This window comes from Carcharodon carcharias, chromosome 3 (assembly GCF_017639515.1).
Source record: "Carcharodon carcharias isolate sCarCar2 chromosome 3, sCarCar2.pri, whole genome shotgun sequence".
Taxonomy (NCBI): Eukaryota; Metazoa; Chordata; class Chondrichthyes; order Lamniformes; family Lamnidae; genus Carcharodon; species Carcharodon carcharias.
The window spans coordinates 93,863,198-93,878,494 of NC_054469.1; the positions used below are offsets into that span (position 1 = coordinate 93,863,198).

Consider the following 15,297-nt stretch of genomic DNA (forward strand, 5'->3'; position numbering starts at 1 on the left):
AGTTAAGCTTCAAGAGACATTTTTCCTGTGAAGGAAAATCAATTGAGGAATGCTCAAAACAGAATTCCTGTTTGCAAGCAGGAGTAACGCAATGACAAGCAATTGCGAGCTCTGGTCATATCCTCACCTATCTTTGTATTTCATGCAACTGGTATTGGGATCAAGTACTCCTACATCAGTTTAAGCAGAGATATGTCTACAGGAGTAGTCCCTTCACCTTAGATCAACAATGTGCCCAATATCAGTCTCAAAAAACAATCCATGCTGCACAAAATGATAATTCCATTTCCTATACTAACCATTGGCTCAGAGTGATAATGTCAATTGAATGTCAGGTAGTTTTGAACTATGAAATCTTGCCCATAAGGTTGTCCAAGATCATGCAGGACCCTAAGTGCTGGCAGAAAGACAAAACTTTCATCCCAGCTCCCCAAGCTGAACTTGGGTTGTAATGCTAAAATTACACTGTCATCCAAACTTCTTACCCTCCTCCCCAGAAAAAAAACTTAAAAAGAATGACGATTAAGCACCCTCAGTTTTCTTTAAAAAGTGAGGGAGAACAACATGTAGAAGCTTCCTTAAAACAAGTTACTGAGGCAGATAATATACGGAACTCAAACACACGCACAGTTGAATTACTGCAAATGTTTGAATTCGATTTTTTAATATCGGTATCAACAGATTGTGATTTGAATCTCTGACATGGCACAGTAACTGCTTCCCCAGCCAAGCTCCACTCCCCAGGTCTACAACTTTCAGATACCATATATAATGCAATCTTTAAAAAAGAAAGCCAGTCATTTACTATGGTTGTTTTCTGGCCTTGGTTAACTTGGCATTTTCTTAGTGTCGGAGATGGAGATTTAGAAGCACCTGCCAATCTGCAGAAATTTCCCTCGGTGATTAGCCTTAACTGATGTCAGGGCATGCCTTTTGTTTTTACACAACTCCTTGCAGAATTACTGCGCAGTAGCTTTAAAGAGACAGGCCACGTTAAACACTAAGGAATGCTTGCTTAAAAGTGTTGTGCAATATCCTATCGCATTAGGATGGTTTTCCAAGTTACTCAAATTTTATGGAACTGACCAAATTTGGTAATGGAGCTACAACCACTGTAGAAGAAAAATAGGTCAACCTAGAACATAATTAAACATGGATTCAAATTCTATAATCTCCCGTTAACACTCCCAGTTAATGAACACTGACTCTCAACAAAAAGCCAATTTTACAAAATAATGCCAGAACTTAAGGCTTTCAGCCATGAAGATAGTCATAGTAATGGAGGGGAAAATTCTTTAAAAAAAAACAATTACTGCTATGGCCGGAAAGGCAAATAGTTTTTTTTTGCTAGTCACATTAATCATGAATTAATAATGAAATAAAATATTACCTACCGGACTGGTTACATGGCATACAAATGCATCCGAGTTATCAGGCTGTAAAAGAAAAAGGATGTATTGTTGCAACTTATTTATATTATAAAATCCAATTTTACCATCTATTTGTGCATTTGTCAAAGCATGAGTCACTTTTTTTGTATTGATACACTATTGAAAAATGTTCTCCAGAGAATTTAATAATTGCCACTTCATTGTTCAGCCAGCACTCACATTAGGACGTTCTTACAGGCTTACACCAGAGTCATGTGTCACAGATAATGAATAATCCTCACCACGATGTAGTTTTAACCCCTCATGATCAGAACAAATACAGTTCTGGGATCTTTGTCACCTCTACATATATCCCGAGGCTCTAAAGTACAAATGGAAGTAAGCAGTCTGCCTGATGCGCTTATTTCTGTGACCTGAGAAGGGCTCAGAAGTTGCCCCCAACTGTTATGACAAGACTGCAGATTAACTGAACTCATGAGAAAACTAACCTGAAGCATGTACAAACCTGGATTCTCAACTATCTGCACAGCAATTCCTCTGTCAAACTCTTTCCTTCCAGGTTGCTCCGACAGCAAATAAACAAGCAAAAGTTCTAAACCAGTGGTAGGATTTATTTTTTTTAAAGACAAATTTCTAATCCTACACGCAGTAAATGCAAAATTAGGTAGGAATTAATGGGGCTGCTTCAAGCATGGTTTTACAAACCAGATCTTCCATGTTTTAACTGAAAATTATGGAGATTCTTCATCCCCATCTGTGATATCCAAGCATATTCTCAAAACATGTCAACTACTAAAAATAATACATGAAGCTAGACACTGCATTCTTGTATTATCAAAACAGAACATAAATTTCTACACTTTAAATCAATGGTGCATAATATGAAAGAGTATCTGAGGTTAAAGAATTGCCATCATTTTCAATTAAAACATGCAAGATCTCGTTTCTAAAACCATGTTTGCAGTAATCCCATCAATTTATACCTAATTTTACATTTACTACCTGTAGGATTGGAAATGTGTCTTTTTTTTTAAATTATGACACATATAATGTTTACAAACTGTGATTTGCCTATGAGATATCAAAAAAGTAACTGGAATTCAGAATTCCCTTTATTCCACAGTCAACAGTTTAAGCTCTTGCATGAAGTACACACTCTCTTGCTCCACTTGAGCAGACGATGTGGTCTGGACAAGGTTAAAGCAACTCAGCTTTAACCATGTCCAGACTATTGTCTGATCAAATGGAGCAAGGAAGTTAAAGTAAGTCCTGTTCCTTAATGTTGCACTTCTCCATAGAAACAAACAGAGGAAAGTGCATAAAGGGGCAAGGACATTAAAGTCCTGTTCCTTCAGGTAATGGCTTCTGACTGACTAATAAAAAAAGGGAGGAGAAAACGTGGTTTGTTCATGTTTTTGTAAAATATTACTTTAATCTGCCAGAACTGTAATACAACTGTTGAGAGGTCATGTAGATTATACAAGAGTAAGGAAAATAAACTCCCCCAGATACAGTGATATTTTGAAAAGCTTTAGCAGGTTGTTCAATGCCTTAACTTTCAAATACAAAGAAAACATTCAAAGTCTACCACATAAATTAGAGCTTTAGGAATTTGTTACCTCCATAACTTTGAGCTTGTAAACTCACTGAATTTTTATGAAAATATTGTAGGCAGTACTACAGACTATAACTGTAGCCCATTTCTGTGTACTCAAACTTGTCCACTATGCAGTTATCCTTGCATCAATTATCTAGATTCTCTGGCAATACCTATCCCCAAACCGGTTACATTTTGTCTCATCCCACCTTAGTTCAGTTGTGTTTTCTCAGCACACTCTCCCAACCCTATTTCCCCAACCTCCTGCACCCCACAACCACTGGGTAATTTTCCTTCAGCAAAGTTGCACTATACTTGTGGCCCCACTCCTGCTGAGCCAGAAACAGACTGGCAGACTACATCTAGACTTCCACCATTCACATTGAGCTGCATTAAAACCCTGTATTCCTCCAATCTCCCATCCCCGCCCCCAATCAGGCTCAGAGAGGAGAATTCTGGCCATGAATTTTCCCACCACCCACTGAGCAGCCTTTTATCTAGGAAACCAACTTCAACAACATCTTGGTCTTCTGCTCTCTGTGCCCTCTCCTCTTGCCATCCTCCAGCCTCACTTTTCCTCCCTCCCCCTCAACCTTCTCCATTCCCTCTTCTTTCTTCCATCTTCTTCTGCTTCCCATTCCTTTCATTGTATCCCTCCCTCCACCCTCTGCTCTCTCCCTCCATTAGGCTTGTTCTTTATACAGTAAACAGTTGTAAGACTTCAAAATATCTTTGTCCTTACACTGAAGTACTGATGGTGAGTAATACCATTTTCTGAAATAAAAGTGTTAGAAATTACATCATCTGCCAGTTAGCCACCGGACGTGGGAATAGTATCAACGAGGGGATTTTTGAGGAGATTGTCAACACAATAGGTGGAATTTTCCACGCCCGCTGGCGTTGGGCATGATCGGTGGCTTCAGCAGAAAATATGGCGGGATCGGTTTCAAGACGGCATGAAACCAGTCCACGATTGTCCGCTCAGCCCGGCAATAGCGGACCACGTTTCCCGCCATTGGGAACCCCATTGTAATACTTCAGCATTTCATTATCAGGCCAGCCAGCCAGAATCGTCCCCCTGCCCCAGTGGATCGTCCATCCACATCGGCGGGAAAGCACGTCGACGTGTTTCACAACAGCAAAAAAAAGGTGTGCACTTGGGGCCTGCACTTTGAGAGGAACTTGGAGTGAGTACAAAGTAATGTGGTGCAGCACTCGCCAGGTTCGCCTGTTGGATTTCAAGCTTGAGGGGCCTTGGGGGTTGGGGTCAAGGGTAGCCCAGCTGTTGAGGCTGTATAAAGTGACCATTTCTCTGCAACTGAGACAGTTCAAGCGCAGACACATTGATATGATTGGAGTCGAACTTCTAGCTTATCTGCCCACTCAAGCAATGCAGAGGCATCAAAGTGGCACCAAGTGCTTCAAAGCTTTTCACGCCCTGGAAGAAGGGACGGCTGGGGTTTCTGCATACGCCGCCCAAAAGCCACAGCGAGATGTTACTGGCTGGCGCCTAGCGACACCCAGGGTCTACAAACGTCACCTGTCATTCCTGCAGATGACCAAGAACCAGTGTTGCCGAAGACTGTGCATGTGTAGGAAACTGGTTGGTCACATGTGCTAGCTGCTGCAGGATTTGGCAGCAAGGGGACATGAAGGGAATCCACTGCCAGTCACTGTGAAAGTGTCCGCGGCACTCAATTTCTATGCTGTGGCTCATTCCAGGGCTCCACAGGTGACCTCTGTGGGATCTCTCAAGCCTCCACCCACAAATGCATCCATGAGGTCACAGATGCCATCTTCGAGTGGGCACACAACTTTGTGCATTTCCCCTGGGAGCAAGTCAGCCAGGATGCAAGAGCAATTGGATTCACTCAGATCCCACAGGTGCAGGGTGTAATTGACTGCACTCACATGGCACTCAGATCTCCGTCACAACACACAGTGAACTACATCAAGTGCAAGGGGCTCCATTCGCTGAATGTGCAGCTGGTGTACGACCACCAGAAATGCATCCTGTAGGTGTGTACACACGGTTTCCAGGGAGTGTGCATGACACCTACATTCTCAGTCGGTCACAGACCTCTGGAGTCTACCAGGGTCCACAGAAGCTGTAGGGATCGCCCTTGGGGACAAGACCGTGGCTGATGACACCTGTGTGGCAGCCTTAGACTGCAGCAGGGCGAAGGTATAACTTGGTGGAGCAGACCATCGAGATGCTGAGGTTCCGATGCCTGGACGGTCTGGTGAAGCCTGCAATACAGTCGACAGAGGGTGTCATGCATTGTCGATGTCTGCTGCGCCCTTTACAACCTGGTGCTGCAAAGGGGAGATGAGCTGGCTGAGGAGGAGATGGAGGAGCTGGGACTCTCCTCCGACGAGGGCGCCATAGGAGGGGATGAGGATGAGGAAGTCACCAGAGGCAACGATTGGGGGGGGGGGGGGGGTGAGGCCCTCACACTGGCCAGACGAAGCAGATGCACTCAGGAGGACCTCATTTCTGCTAGATTTGTGGAGGATGAGGACGATATGCAGTGAGGTGACCCCATAGATCCTCACATTGCCTCTGTGAACGTTTGACTCCAGTCTGGCTTAAGGCAGCACACGTACCCGCTGTGAGAATGCTCCTGTCATGGAAACGCGGTGGAGGCCCTAATAGCCACTGGATAATAGGAGGATAATGACAACATGCAGTGAGCACATTCCATAGATCTTCATACAGCCTCGGAGAATGTCTGACTCCTATCTGCCAAGGGCAGCTCACTTGCGCTCTGTGATCAGGGTCATATCATAGAGACGCAGCCATGAAACTTTAGAAGCATCTGATCATTTCTCCGCCTTCAGCACCTGTCTCCTTCAAGAGCACAGCATCACTGGTCACAGATGCTGAAGAGATGGGTGTCAGCCCCACCTTAAAAGGTGCTGAGAGCACACAGAGATAATGACGGAACTCTGTGGCGCCTGCCCACGACATTCTGGCAGCAGTGACTAGCACTGTCGAGGTGCAGGCATCAGTAATGTATTCAGGGAGTGTGAGGCTGGACCATCACAGTGGTCTGAAGGCTGCACAAAGCACAGGGAATAGGCCCTGGATTGAGATGCCTGCCTTTATCTTATGCAGAAATGTTTCACATGTGACTGACAAGATCACTTATCATCTGAACAAGCAAACGTTGGCAGGGAGACATTCTTGGGAGGTTAATGGCAATAATAAACAGCACGTACAAGTGATTAACACTTGTGCCCAGGCTGTGCAAGTAATTCTTCTTAACTTTCTTAACCCTGCTGCTCATTGAGAATAAGGGGTAGTTGGAGTGAGATCAAGCTGCCCAGCACCCCTCTCGCGTACATTGTTGGACGCCAACTATGGCATCAGCGATGGAGCTGCAGAAATGCAGGAGCGACATCCTGGACCAAGGTCTCCATGGTGGCTGCCATCCTACCAATGTTGACCTTAGTGCATTGGCATGCTGGCGCTATCACCTCAGTCTGAAGGCGGACGGACTCCTCCATTGTGCCTTGCAGTGAGTGAGATCTCTGTGGATGTTTGATGGGTTTGTGAGTCTGAGAGTTGAGAGTGATGACAAGAGTGAATTATCCTGGCACAGCAGAGGAGATCATTCATCCTCTTGAGGCACTGGGTGGCTTTCTTCTTTTGAAGGGTATTGGCACTAACCACCACTGCCACTGCCTCCCAAGCCAGATTAGTGAGGTTGTTGCCCATCCTGCGGCCAGAGCAGGGGTAAGGGACATCCCGGCAGGACTCCACAGCGTCCAAAAGGCATTCCAGTGATGCTTTGCTGAACCAGGGGGCTGAAGTCTTCTTGCCTTTCAGGGCCATGTCTTCTTTGCAGCAGTCATGGTCTGGAAGCACTGAGATGTGTACGCATGGCTGGACTTTAAATATGGCACCCAGCGTGATGCAGCGGTGAGGTGATGGAAGGCAGGCAAATGAGGCAGCCTGCTGGCCATGGAAATAGTGCGTTTTCCGGGAGTGTATAAATAATGAGGCAGGTTTGGGATGAAACGGTGTGAAAACCCACCATCGCGGCCAATGGGTAAAACGTTGTTTACCCGTCCGCTGCTAGACTCAGTACAAATCTGGGAAAATTCCATGCAATGCTTCAACACTAGCCTAAGGCCTATTATCTTTCCCCTTCTTCCTTGCCCTGGCCCATTCATACACTTTCCGCAGTTCACCACAACGTGGTGAGTTTGGTATTTAAAACTGAGGTGACAGGCAATTAATCTTCGAAATACTCAAGGGCAAGGCCACCATAAAACATTATCCTAGAGTGTTCTTTTCAAAACAAAGTTCCTTCTGGCTTCACAGGAATGCTTTAAAATTTTCTCTAAAAAAAACGAAACTTTTAATTAGGCCACTGAAGAATTTCAATTGGACCAGACCCAGCTCTGGCTCCATTTTGACCTGATATCTTTCAGGCATCCCTTGAGCACAGGACATTGGCCCCCAAAATTGGACCACATTGTGTCACCAGCACGAATCGATATTAACTCTTGAAATATGGTTCCCTCTTCACAACCCTATTCTTGTTATTCATCATGGGCAAAATCCAAGGACAACAGGTTAAAGAAAACAGTAGCTGCTAGGAAACTAGACAGCGCACAAATTTTATCTGTCACTGTGAAAGTATCCCAAACTCTGAAACTGAAAATGTGAATAGTCAACATGCTGTCATGAACATGTTGCATTAATAAAAATTCCATGTACAGCAAACATTAGCTGCTCTCAGTTTCTCCCTCTCTCTGGCTGCTTCAAGTAAAACAATGGTTGTGTACTCAGTGATTAACTGGGTACATTTTCCCAAGGTAAAATTTTTCCACCTTGTACAGAAATGCTAATAACAGTCCATACATCTTAATTTCTCAGAATATAGCTAAATTACTCAACAGCTTAGTTTTCTACATAACACATACCTTAAAGCGGTTAAACAGGATCCTTGTAAACTGTAGCTAATAACCATTCCAGGAAGTTTTGGTTCAACAAAATAAATGGATGCAAAAAGCAGATTTACTATTTGCCTGGTCAATGCCCTTGCTGCCTATTACATGGCCCTTACAGTTCCTTTTTATGCAATTGTGAAATACTAGAGTTTCCACTACTTTTTTTAAAGTTCAGCCTATTACTGGAATATTGTCCACACTGTGTGACTACATGATCTTTTGCCATCTTTCTTGAAAATGGGGATACATTGTTATAAGCAACTTGGCCCTCCTGTACCATCTGCATCTATAATTAGCAAACAGATAAGGCTTTGATCCCAAAATGTGATTCTGGGCTTACAAGCAGATTCCAAAGGTAAAAGGTCTGTGGAGAAATTCAACAATATTTGTTTTTCTATGTTAGAATACTGTTTTCTGTCCATTAGATGAATTTAAAACTGTTGCCTGCTCCCTGGACAATAAATATCCCACAGCACCGTTTGAATAGAACACCCAGTTCACCTGGTGTCCAAGCCAACTTTTCTTACCCAAACATAGCATCATAAAGCAGAATTTAATGCCCTCTCCCCATGGTGTGTTTGATGCCTGGGGCACATTTAATTCAGAAGGGTGCCAGGTGGGGACCCCGCAGCCTTCCTGTGCGGGATGGCTCAAAGATTGTCTCCCTGCCTCATTGCCAATTGAGGTCCTTAAGTGGAGGGGGTGGGATCCCTCATTGTGAGACTCATGTTGCCTGACCCAAGGATCAGGTATCGGGAAGGAGGAAGGAGGCATTGAGAGCCAACACCTTGCCCTTGATGCTGACCCCTTACCCCTGAGGCCTCTGGCAGGTGCATTGCCAGAGGCTGCCATTGCCCCCCCATTAGAACTGCTTGCAATTGACATATACCAGCCTCTAGCTGGCTGGCATCTCTGGGGTGTGAGATTTCTGGCCCCAGGGTCCTTGATTCCAAGAAAAGCCCGCTGGTGGTCATGCCCCAAAGGAGACAATGTGGGATGAGATCCCTGGTGCCTCAATTAAATACCACCCATAGGGTAAATTACAGCACAGAAGGAGCCCTTTTGGCCAAACAAGCTCATGCCAGCTACCCATGGAGTCATTGAGCCAACCCTGCTACCCAGCTCATGCCCCATAACCCTGCAAGTTTATTTTCTACTACTACCCATCCAATCTTCTTTTGAAATCATTCGCTGTTTCTGCTTCCAACACCCTCGTGGACAGCAAGTTCCAGGTCATTACCACTTGGTCCCAGTCCTGTTGAGGTACACCCCATGCTTTCTATCCAAGAACTGGTTGCAGTGCCCCAAGAATCTGAAGCCCTCCCTCCTGCTCCATGCTTCAGGCCATGCTTTGATCCTCCGTATCTTCCTATTTCTACTCTGGCTAGCACAATACAAAAAGATATGTATTTTTATTAATTAATTGCTGTTTGTGGGACATAGAGTTCAAGAAATGACTACAGTGTCTCCCTATATACAATGACTTCAACCTTCTGGTTGTAAGGTGCTTAAAGATACTCTGAAGGAGTGAGGTGGCACTCAGTGACTGTGAGTTCCTTCTCACATAACTTCAATCAAACACATTATTAAAATTCAAATCAAATAAATTCCAGCGTCAGGGTACTTTTCAAATAAGGCTGTAATTTGTGTTATCAGAAAATCCATATATTGTTACTAGCAAAATTGCAACATTAGCAAATTACTTCAATGGGTCAGTGAGTACCAAGACATCCAGATCAGAAATTACTTCGGTTTGGCCTGTTCTAAGAAAGCTTACCTCAAACAGTGAGATAGTTGGTGGCACCAGAATTGGGACTCTTAATCCTGAATTAGAGAGATGAAAAAACAACCAGCATTCCAACTCCTTTTTCTCCACCCACCCCACTACGTTAGAACTGAAAATGCATATAAATTTCCAAAGGCTCGTGCTATAACATGTTGAGAACCCATCTGAACAAACAGAAACACATCGCAGAATTGATTATACCAAGTCCCCACCAACAGCCAAGATTTCCGGGATAGGTGGGAAACACATGTTGGAAGAGCTTCTTATCAGATTACTGACCAAGGTATTGGGGGATGGGGCGGGAACAAAGGAGATGGGTGGAAGGAAGGTCAGTGACTGTACATTTGAGCTCTCTTGCTTTGGAACCCAATACCAGATGTACTGGCTAACCACATTTTGGAAGAAGTGGATGACTGGGTTCCAAGCCAAAATTTCTGCTAACTTTGTTCTCTTACCCCCATGTCAGCTGATAGTGTAAAAGAAAAGTCTTCTCGCCTCAGGGGCTGTTCCCCTTGCTTTCCAAGATGTCGTCATCAGCTCACTTCTCGAAGAAAACCATCCTTGTCACCTCTGGCCTTATGAATTACCACATCATCTCCAATCTCTTTTCCCTCCCCAAAGCTGTTGAACATGATGGCGCTTCCCAAATCTGTGCACATCTTTGCTGCAGCTCCTTGTTTGAATTTCCACCCTTGTGATAGAACTGAAATGATCCTAATCAATGTCAAAAATCACATTGTGCATGACTGCAACCATGGTGCATCATCCCTTCTCATTCTGCTCAACCTTTCCATAGTCTTTGACAAGGTCAACCCCACCATTCTTTCTCCATTGCCTCTCCTGTATTATTTAGCTGGGTGGGACTGCACTCACTTGGTTCAACTTTTGCTTGTCCAGACATAGCCAGAGGATCTCCTCCACCAGGGCAAGCTTTCTCTTCTCACCTCTGCACCATTATCTCTGAGCTTCCCCAAGAATTGATCCTTGACCCTCTCCCATAGCTCATCTAAAGGTGTGTGCCCTAGTGACACCATACAAACAAATGATGTCAGGTTCCACATGCACACTGATGACACCCAGTTCCAACTCTCCATCACTTGTCTTGAACTCCTCGACTCGCTGTGTTGTCAAACTCCTTGCCAAACATAAAATCATGAATTAACTAACTTTTCCTCCAATTAAACACCAGGTGATTGAAACCATTATCTTCAGTCCCCACCACTGCTCCCTTTCCTCATCACTGATTCCATTCACCTACTTGGCCACTAATCCGACAGGTTGCAAACTCGGCATCCTATCTGAACCTGAGCTAAGCTTCGGACCCCATATCGTCTACATAAAAGTATACACTTTTCTAACAGAGTCTGGCTTCACTTCTGCCTTGGCTTACCAGCTGCTTCTGTAACCTTCAGACTGATGATTCCAATTCTCTTCCAGCCGGTCTCCCACCTTCCATTAATATGAGTTCATTCAAAATTTGGCTGCCAGTATTCTAACCTATACCAAGTTCCACTCACTCATCACCACTGCACTCATGGACCTACACTGGCAACTGGATTTTAAAATCTTCATTCTTTTGTTCAATTTTTTCCATGACCTTGCTCCTCCCTATCTCTGTAATTTCCTCAAACACCACAAACCCTCCAAAATCTCTTTGTCCCTCCAATCCTCATTCATCACCAACTCCATTCGATTTTACCTTTGGGGCCTGCGTCTTCAACTGGATAATCAATAACCTCTAGAATTCTCTCCTTAGACATTTTACCTCTCTCCTCCTTGGAGACACTACTAAAAAAATACTTCTTTGATCAAGCTATTTTTCACACATCCTAATATCTCTTTCTGCGGTTTGGTGTCAATCGTTTGTCCGACTATGTTCCTGTCAAGCACCTTGGAATGCTTTCCAACATTAAAGATGCTATATAAATGCACCTTGTTTCTTCAAAGAAGCTAATTACAATCCAACTACAAGTTGAAACAGGCAAACAGTCAAATGTTGAATTGTAAAATTAAGTATTTTCCTAAAATAGATAGGATTCTTTCATTTTTTGCAGTAGAATTGTGTATTTTTTATGGCAACTCTGAAGGAAAGCATTACCATTGCAGTTTCAGTGTTGCTAATCAACAGGTCAGATGTTCCACACATACTGCTGGTTACTTTATTTCATATGATCAATTGGTTCAAACTAAGTTGCTGTTACTGTACTGCCAAGAAATTCTAGTGACATTGCACTTTCCTTTGCAGCAGGAAGAGGGTTCAAACAGTGTCAGGCTAAATACGATCATAAATTTCGGTTGAGAATTTGTTGGTCAAAGAAAAAATGTCTACAAAACATCTACAAAATACAAAAGTACTGTGCTCAGAATATGATACATCTGTACCTCAACTGCATTTACCCATTATTGCCCTATACCCTCTCGATATTTTTAACTAACACAAATCTAGAGATCTCAGTCTTGAAGATTTTAAATGACTTGGCATTCACAACCCTTTGAGGAAGCAAGTTCCGACTTTCATGAAGTTTTGATTTCACTCGTAAATGACCTTGTTCTAATTTTATTATAGCCCTTACTTTGGATTCCTTCACCAAAAGAAATTCTCTGCGTCGACTCAACCAAATCACTATTATTTTAAGCACATTGATCAGATCATCATTAAATGTGCTAAACTCAAAGAAATATAACAGCATTGTATAATCACCAAGGCCGATATATCTTTCCAGAGGATTGGTGCCCAAAACTGAATGCAGGAATCTAGATGAAGTCTGTTCAAGGTTTGACACAATTTCGACAGGGCTAGGATTCCAAGCCCATTGAGATAAAGGCCAATATTCTGCGGGCCTTTTTGATCACTTGTGCGCTAGTTTTTAAGTAATTTATGCACATGGACATCGAAAACCTTTTTCTCCTCCAATGGCCCTGGTCTGCCACAAGGAAATATTAATAAAATTATACAATCATAGAATGATACAGCACAGAAGGAAGTAATTCGGTCCATCAGGCTATGCTGGCTCTCTGAAAAGGCTATCCAATTAATCACAGCCACCTAGTTTCTCACAATAGCTCCACAACTTTTTCCACTTCAAGTAATTATCTAGTTTCCTTTTGAAATTTACTGCTGAATCTGCTTCCATCAGCGGCCATGAGCAGACAACATGGCGAGAAGGCCAAAAATGAGTTTCATGACGTTGTGAAACCAGTTTGCAATCGTCCACTCTGCCCGTCATTGGCGAGCCGCGTTTTCCACCACTGGGTCTCAAGAGCATCATTGTGATACATCTGCATACCATTATAAGGTCAGCCTGCCGGAATCATCTCCCCACACTGGCTCATCAGAGCACACTGGTGTGACTGCACTCCGACATGTTTCACAACTGTACATAAGCAACATGCACCTGGCGAGCTGCACCTCACTCGGGACTTCAAGGTTTGTTTCCCTACCTTGCTTCAGGCAGTACTTGCAGTCATCAGCACCAAGCTTCACAGACAGCACCACATCGCTTTTAGGGGGGTCCACGGGCAGGTCTCTACCTACCAGACCAGCCGTAAGGTTTTTCAATGGCTGCAGGGGTAGGACTTTCTTGGGAAAGTGGGAGAAGCGGCATCAGGCAAAGGAAGAGGCTGCAGGGAGAGAGCTGTACTGGGGAAGGAGGGTATCCCAGGGTGTGTGTGGGGGCACATGTTGATCTGTGCAAGTGGCCTCAAGATGGTGAGGGCTGAGGACACAGTCTCCAGAGGAGATGAAGCCTGATGGAGATGTGAGGTTGCCTGTGAGAGGCTGAGTGGTGATGTCCCTTGAGCCAGCAGTGAGTGAGGTGCCTTGTGAGTGTGAGAGTTTAAAGTGATCAGATGGTCGCCTTACCCTGGTGGCATGGATAAGATCATTCATCCTCTATCTGCATTGGATAGCCAACCTCTTCTGCACAGAATTGGCACTGATCACCACTGCCAATGCCTACCAAGCCAGGATGGTAACGTTACTGCCCATCCTGCAGCCAGAGGGGGGGATAGAGTACATCACAACAGGCCTCCAAGGTATCCAAAAGGAGTTCAAGGGACGCATCACTAAACCTGGGGGCTGCAGTCTTCTTGCCTTTCAGGGCCATGACTTCTTTGCAGAAGTCCTTGGGCTGGAAGCACTGAGAGGTGTGCGCACAGCTGGACTATAAATGTGGTGTCCGGCGTGATGAAGCAGAGAGGTGATGGTTTGGTGGGCGAATTGGAACCCGCCCACCATCGAAGCAGCATGTTTTCTGGGAATGCGTGATTAGTGAGGTGGGGTTGGGACGATACAGCGTGAAAAGCCACCATTGCGGCCAGTGAGTAAAACCTTCTTTTTCTCGCCCGCTACTGCACTTAGTGCAAATCTAGGACAATTCGCCCTGAAGGACTCCAGGAGCAGCTAAGCTCCACATTTCTTAGAAGGCACAGACCGGAAGTCCAGGCAAGAAACGTGGAGCTCTATTCTAAGGTATGAAAATAGGAGCGGAGCGGCAATCTGATGGTGATTGGCACTCCTTGGAAGATTTGGCCCGTGATGGTATTCGGTATTTATTCACTTATTTGGTCATTTAGTTTAAAAGCGTTACTTTTAAGGTAAAGTAACTTGGGATATTCTTTTTTCTATGACAGTACACCAGCATACCTTGGGAACCCTGGGAATTCTCTACCCCAGAGCATAGTGCACAGTCAGTCATCGAGTACATTCAAGGCTGAGATCGGTAGATTGTTGGGCTCTAAGGGAATTGAGAGATTTACGGATCAAGCAGGAAAATGGAGTTGAAGTCAGGGATCAGCCACAATCCTATTGAGCCCAAATGGCCCACTCCTGTTCTTATTTCTAATATACAATATGTTTATGTTCTTTTAAAATTATTGGTTTCAGCCAGAGAAAAATTGAACTGTGGGGGAAAGAGTTGACACTGCAGATACTGGATTGTTGACTGCAGCATGAACTCAGGGTCACAACAGCAATTTCAGGAAGGGGATCTTCCAGAACTGGACCCAGCCCAAAAATGCCAGTAAAAAAGAACTTCATCTGGACTTCACAAATCAGCTAAGTGTGATAATTTGACTCTTCTTCCTCAATCATATATTTTACAATCCAAATGGCTTATTCTAAGCAGAATGATGGTAAGAGATAGTGAGTTAGCATATTAAGTCATCTACAAATATCATTCATTCACAGCCCATGATTTTGTACTAATAGTTTGATGCTTTTCTTTCCTTGTCCCTGTTGCACTAGGTCATAGACACCAACTGCCCTCTGCAATTATACAAGTATATGTTAAAGGCTGCATCTGAAATACTGCATTCAGTTCTGGCCACTGTGCTTCAGGAAGGATACACTGACCTAAATGGAGCGCAGTGCAGATTCACCAGAATAACAACAGGGTTAAAAAGGCTAAATTAGGAGGATAGGTTGTATAGATAAAGCTTGTATTTCCTGAGTTCAGAAGATTAAGAGATGATCCAATTGAGAGGTTCAAGATGGCTAAAGGATTTCACAGTAAGGAGAGAAAATATTTCCTCTTGTGGAGGTGCCCAGAACAAGGGGGATA

General features: G+C 44.0%; 1 protein-coding gene across 7 annotated transcripts in view; it reads right to left on the reverse strand.

Annotated features, from left to right (window-relative positions):
* Window positions 1-15,297, reverse strand: part of LOC121276097 (tensin-3-like) — a 488,964-nt gene that overhangs the window by 198,538 nt on the left and 275,129 nt on the right. For all 7 annotated transcript variants that reach the window (XM_041184035.1, XM_041184034.1, XM_041184037.1 and 4 more), the window contains one exon: window positions 1,395-1,436. In XM_041184035.1, coding sequence (XP_041039969.1) covers window positions 1,395-1,436 — 42 coding nt within the window. The remainder of the gene's footprint in view (window positions 1-1,394; window positions 1,437-15,297) is intronic.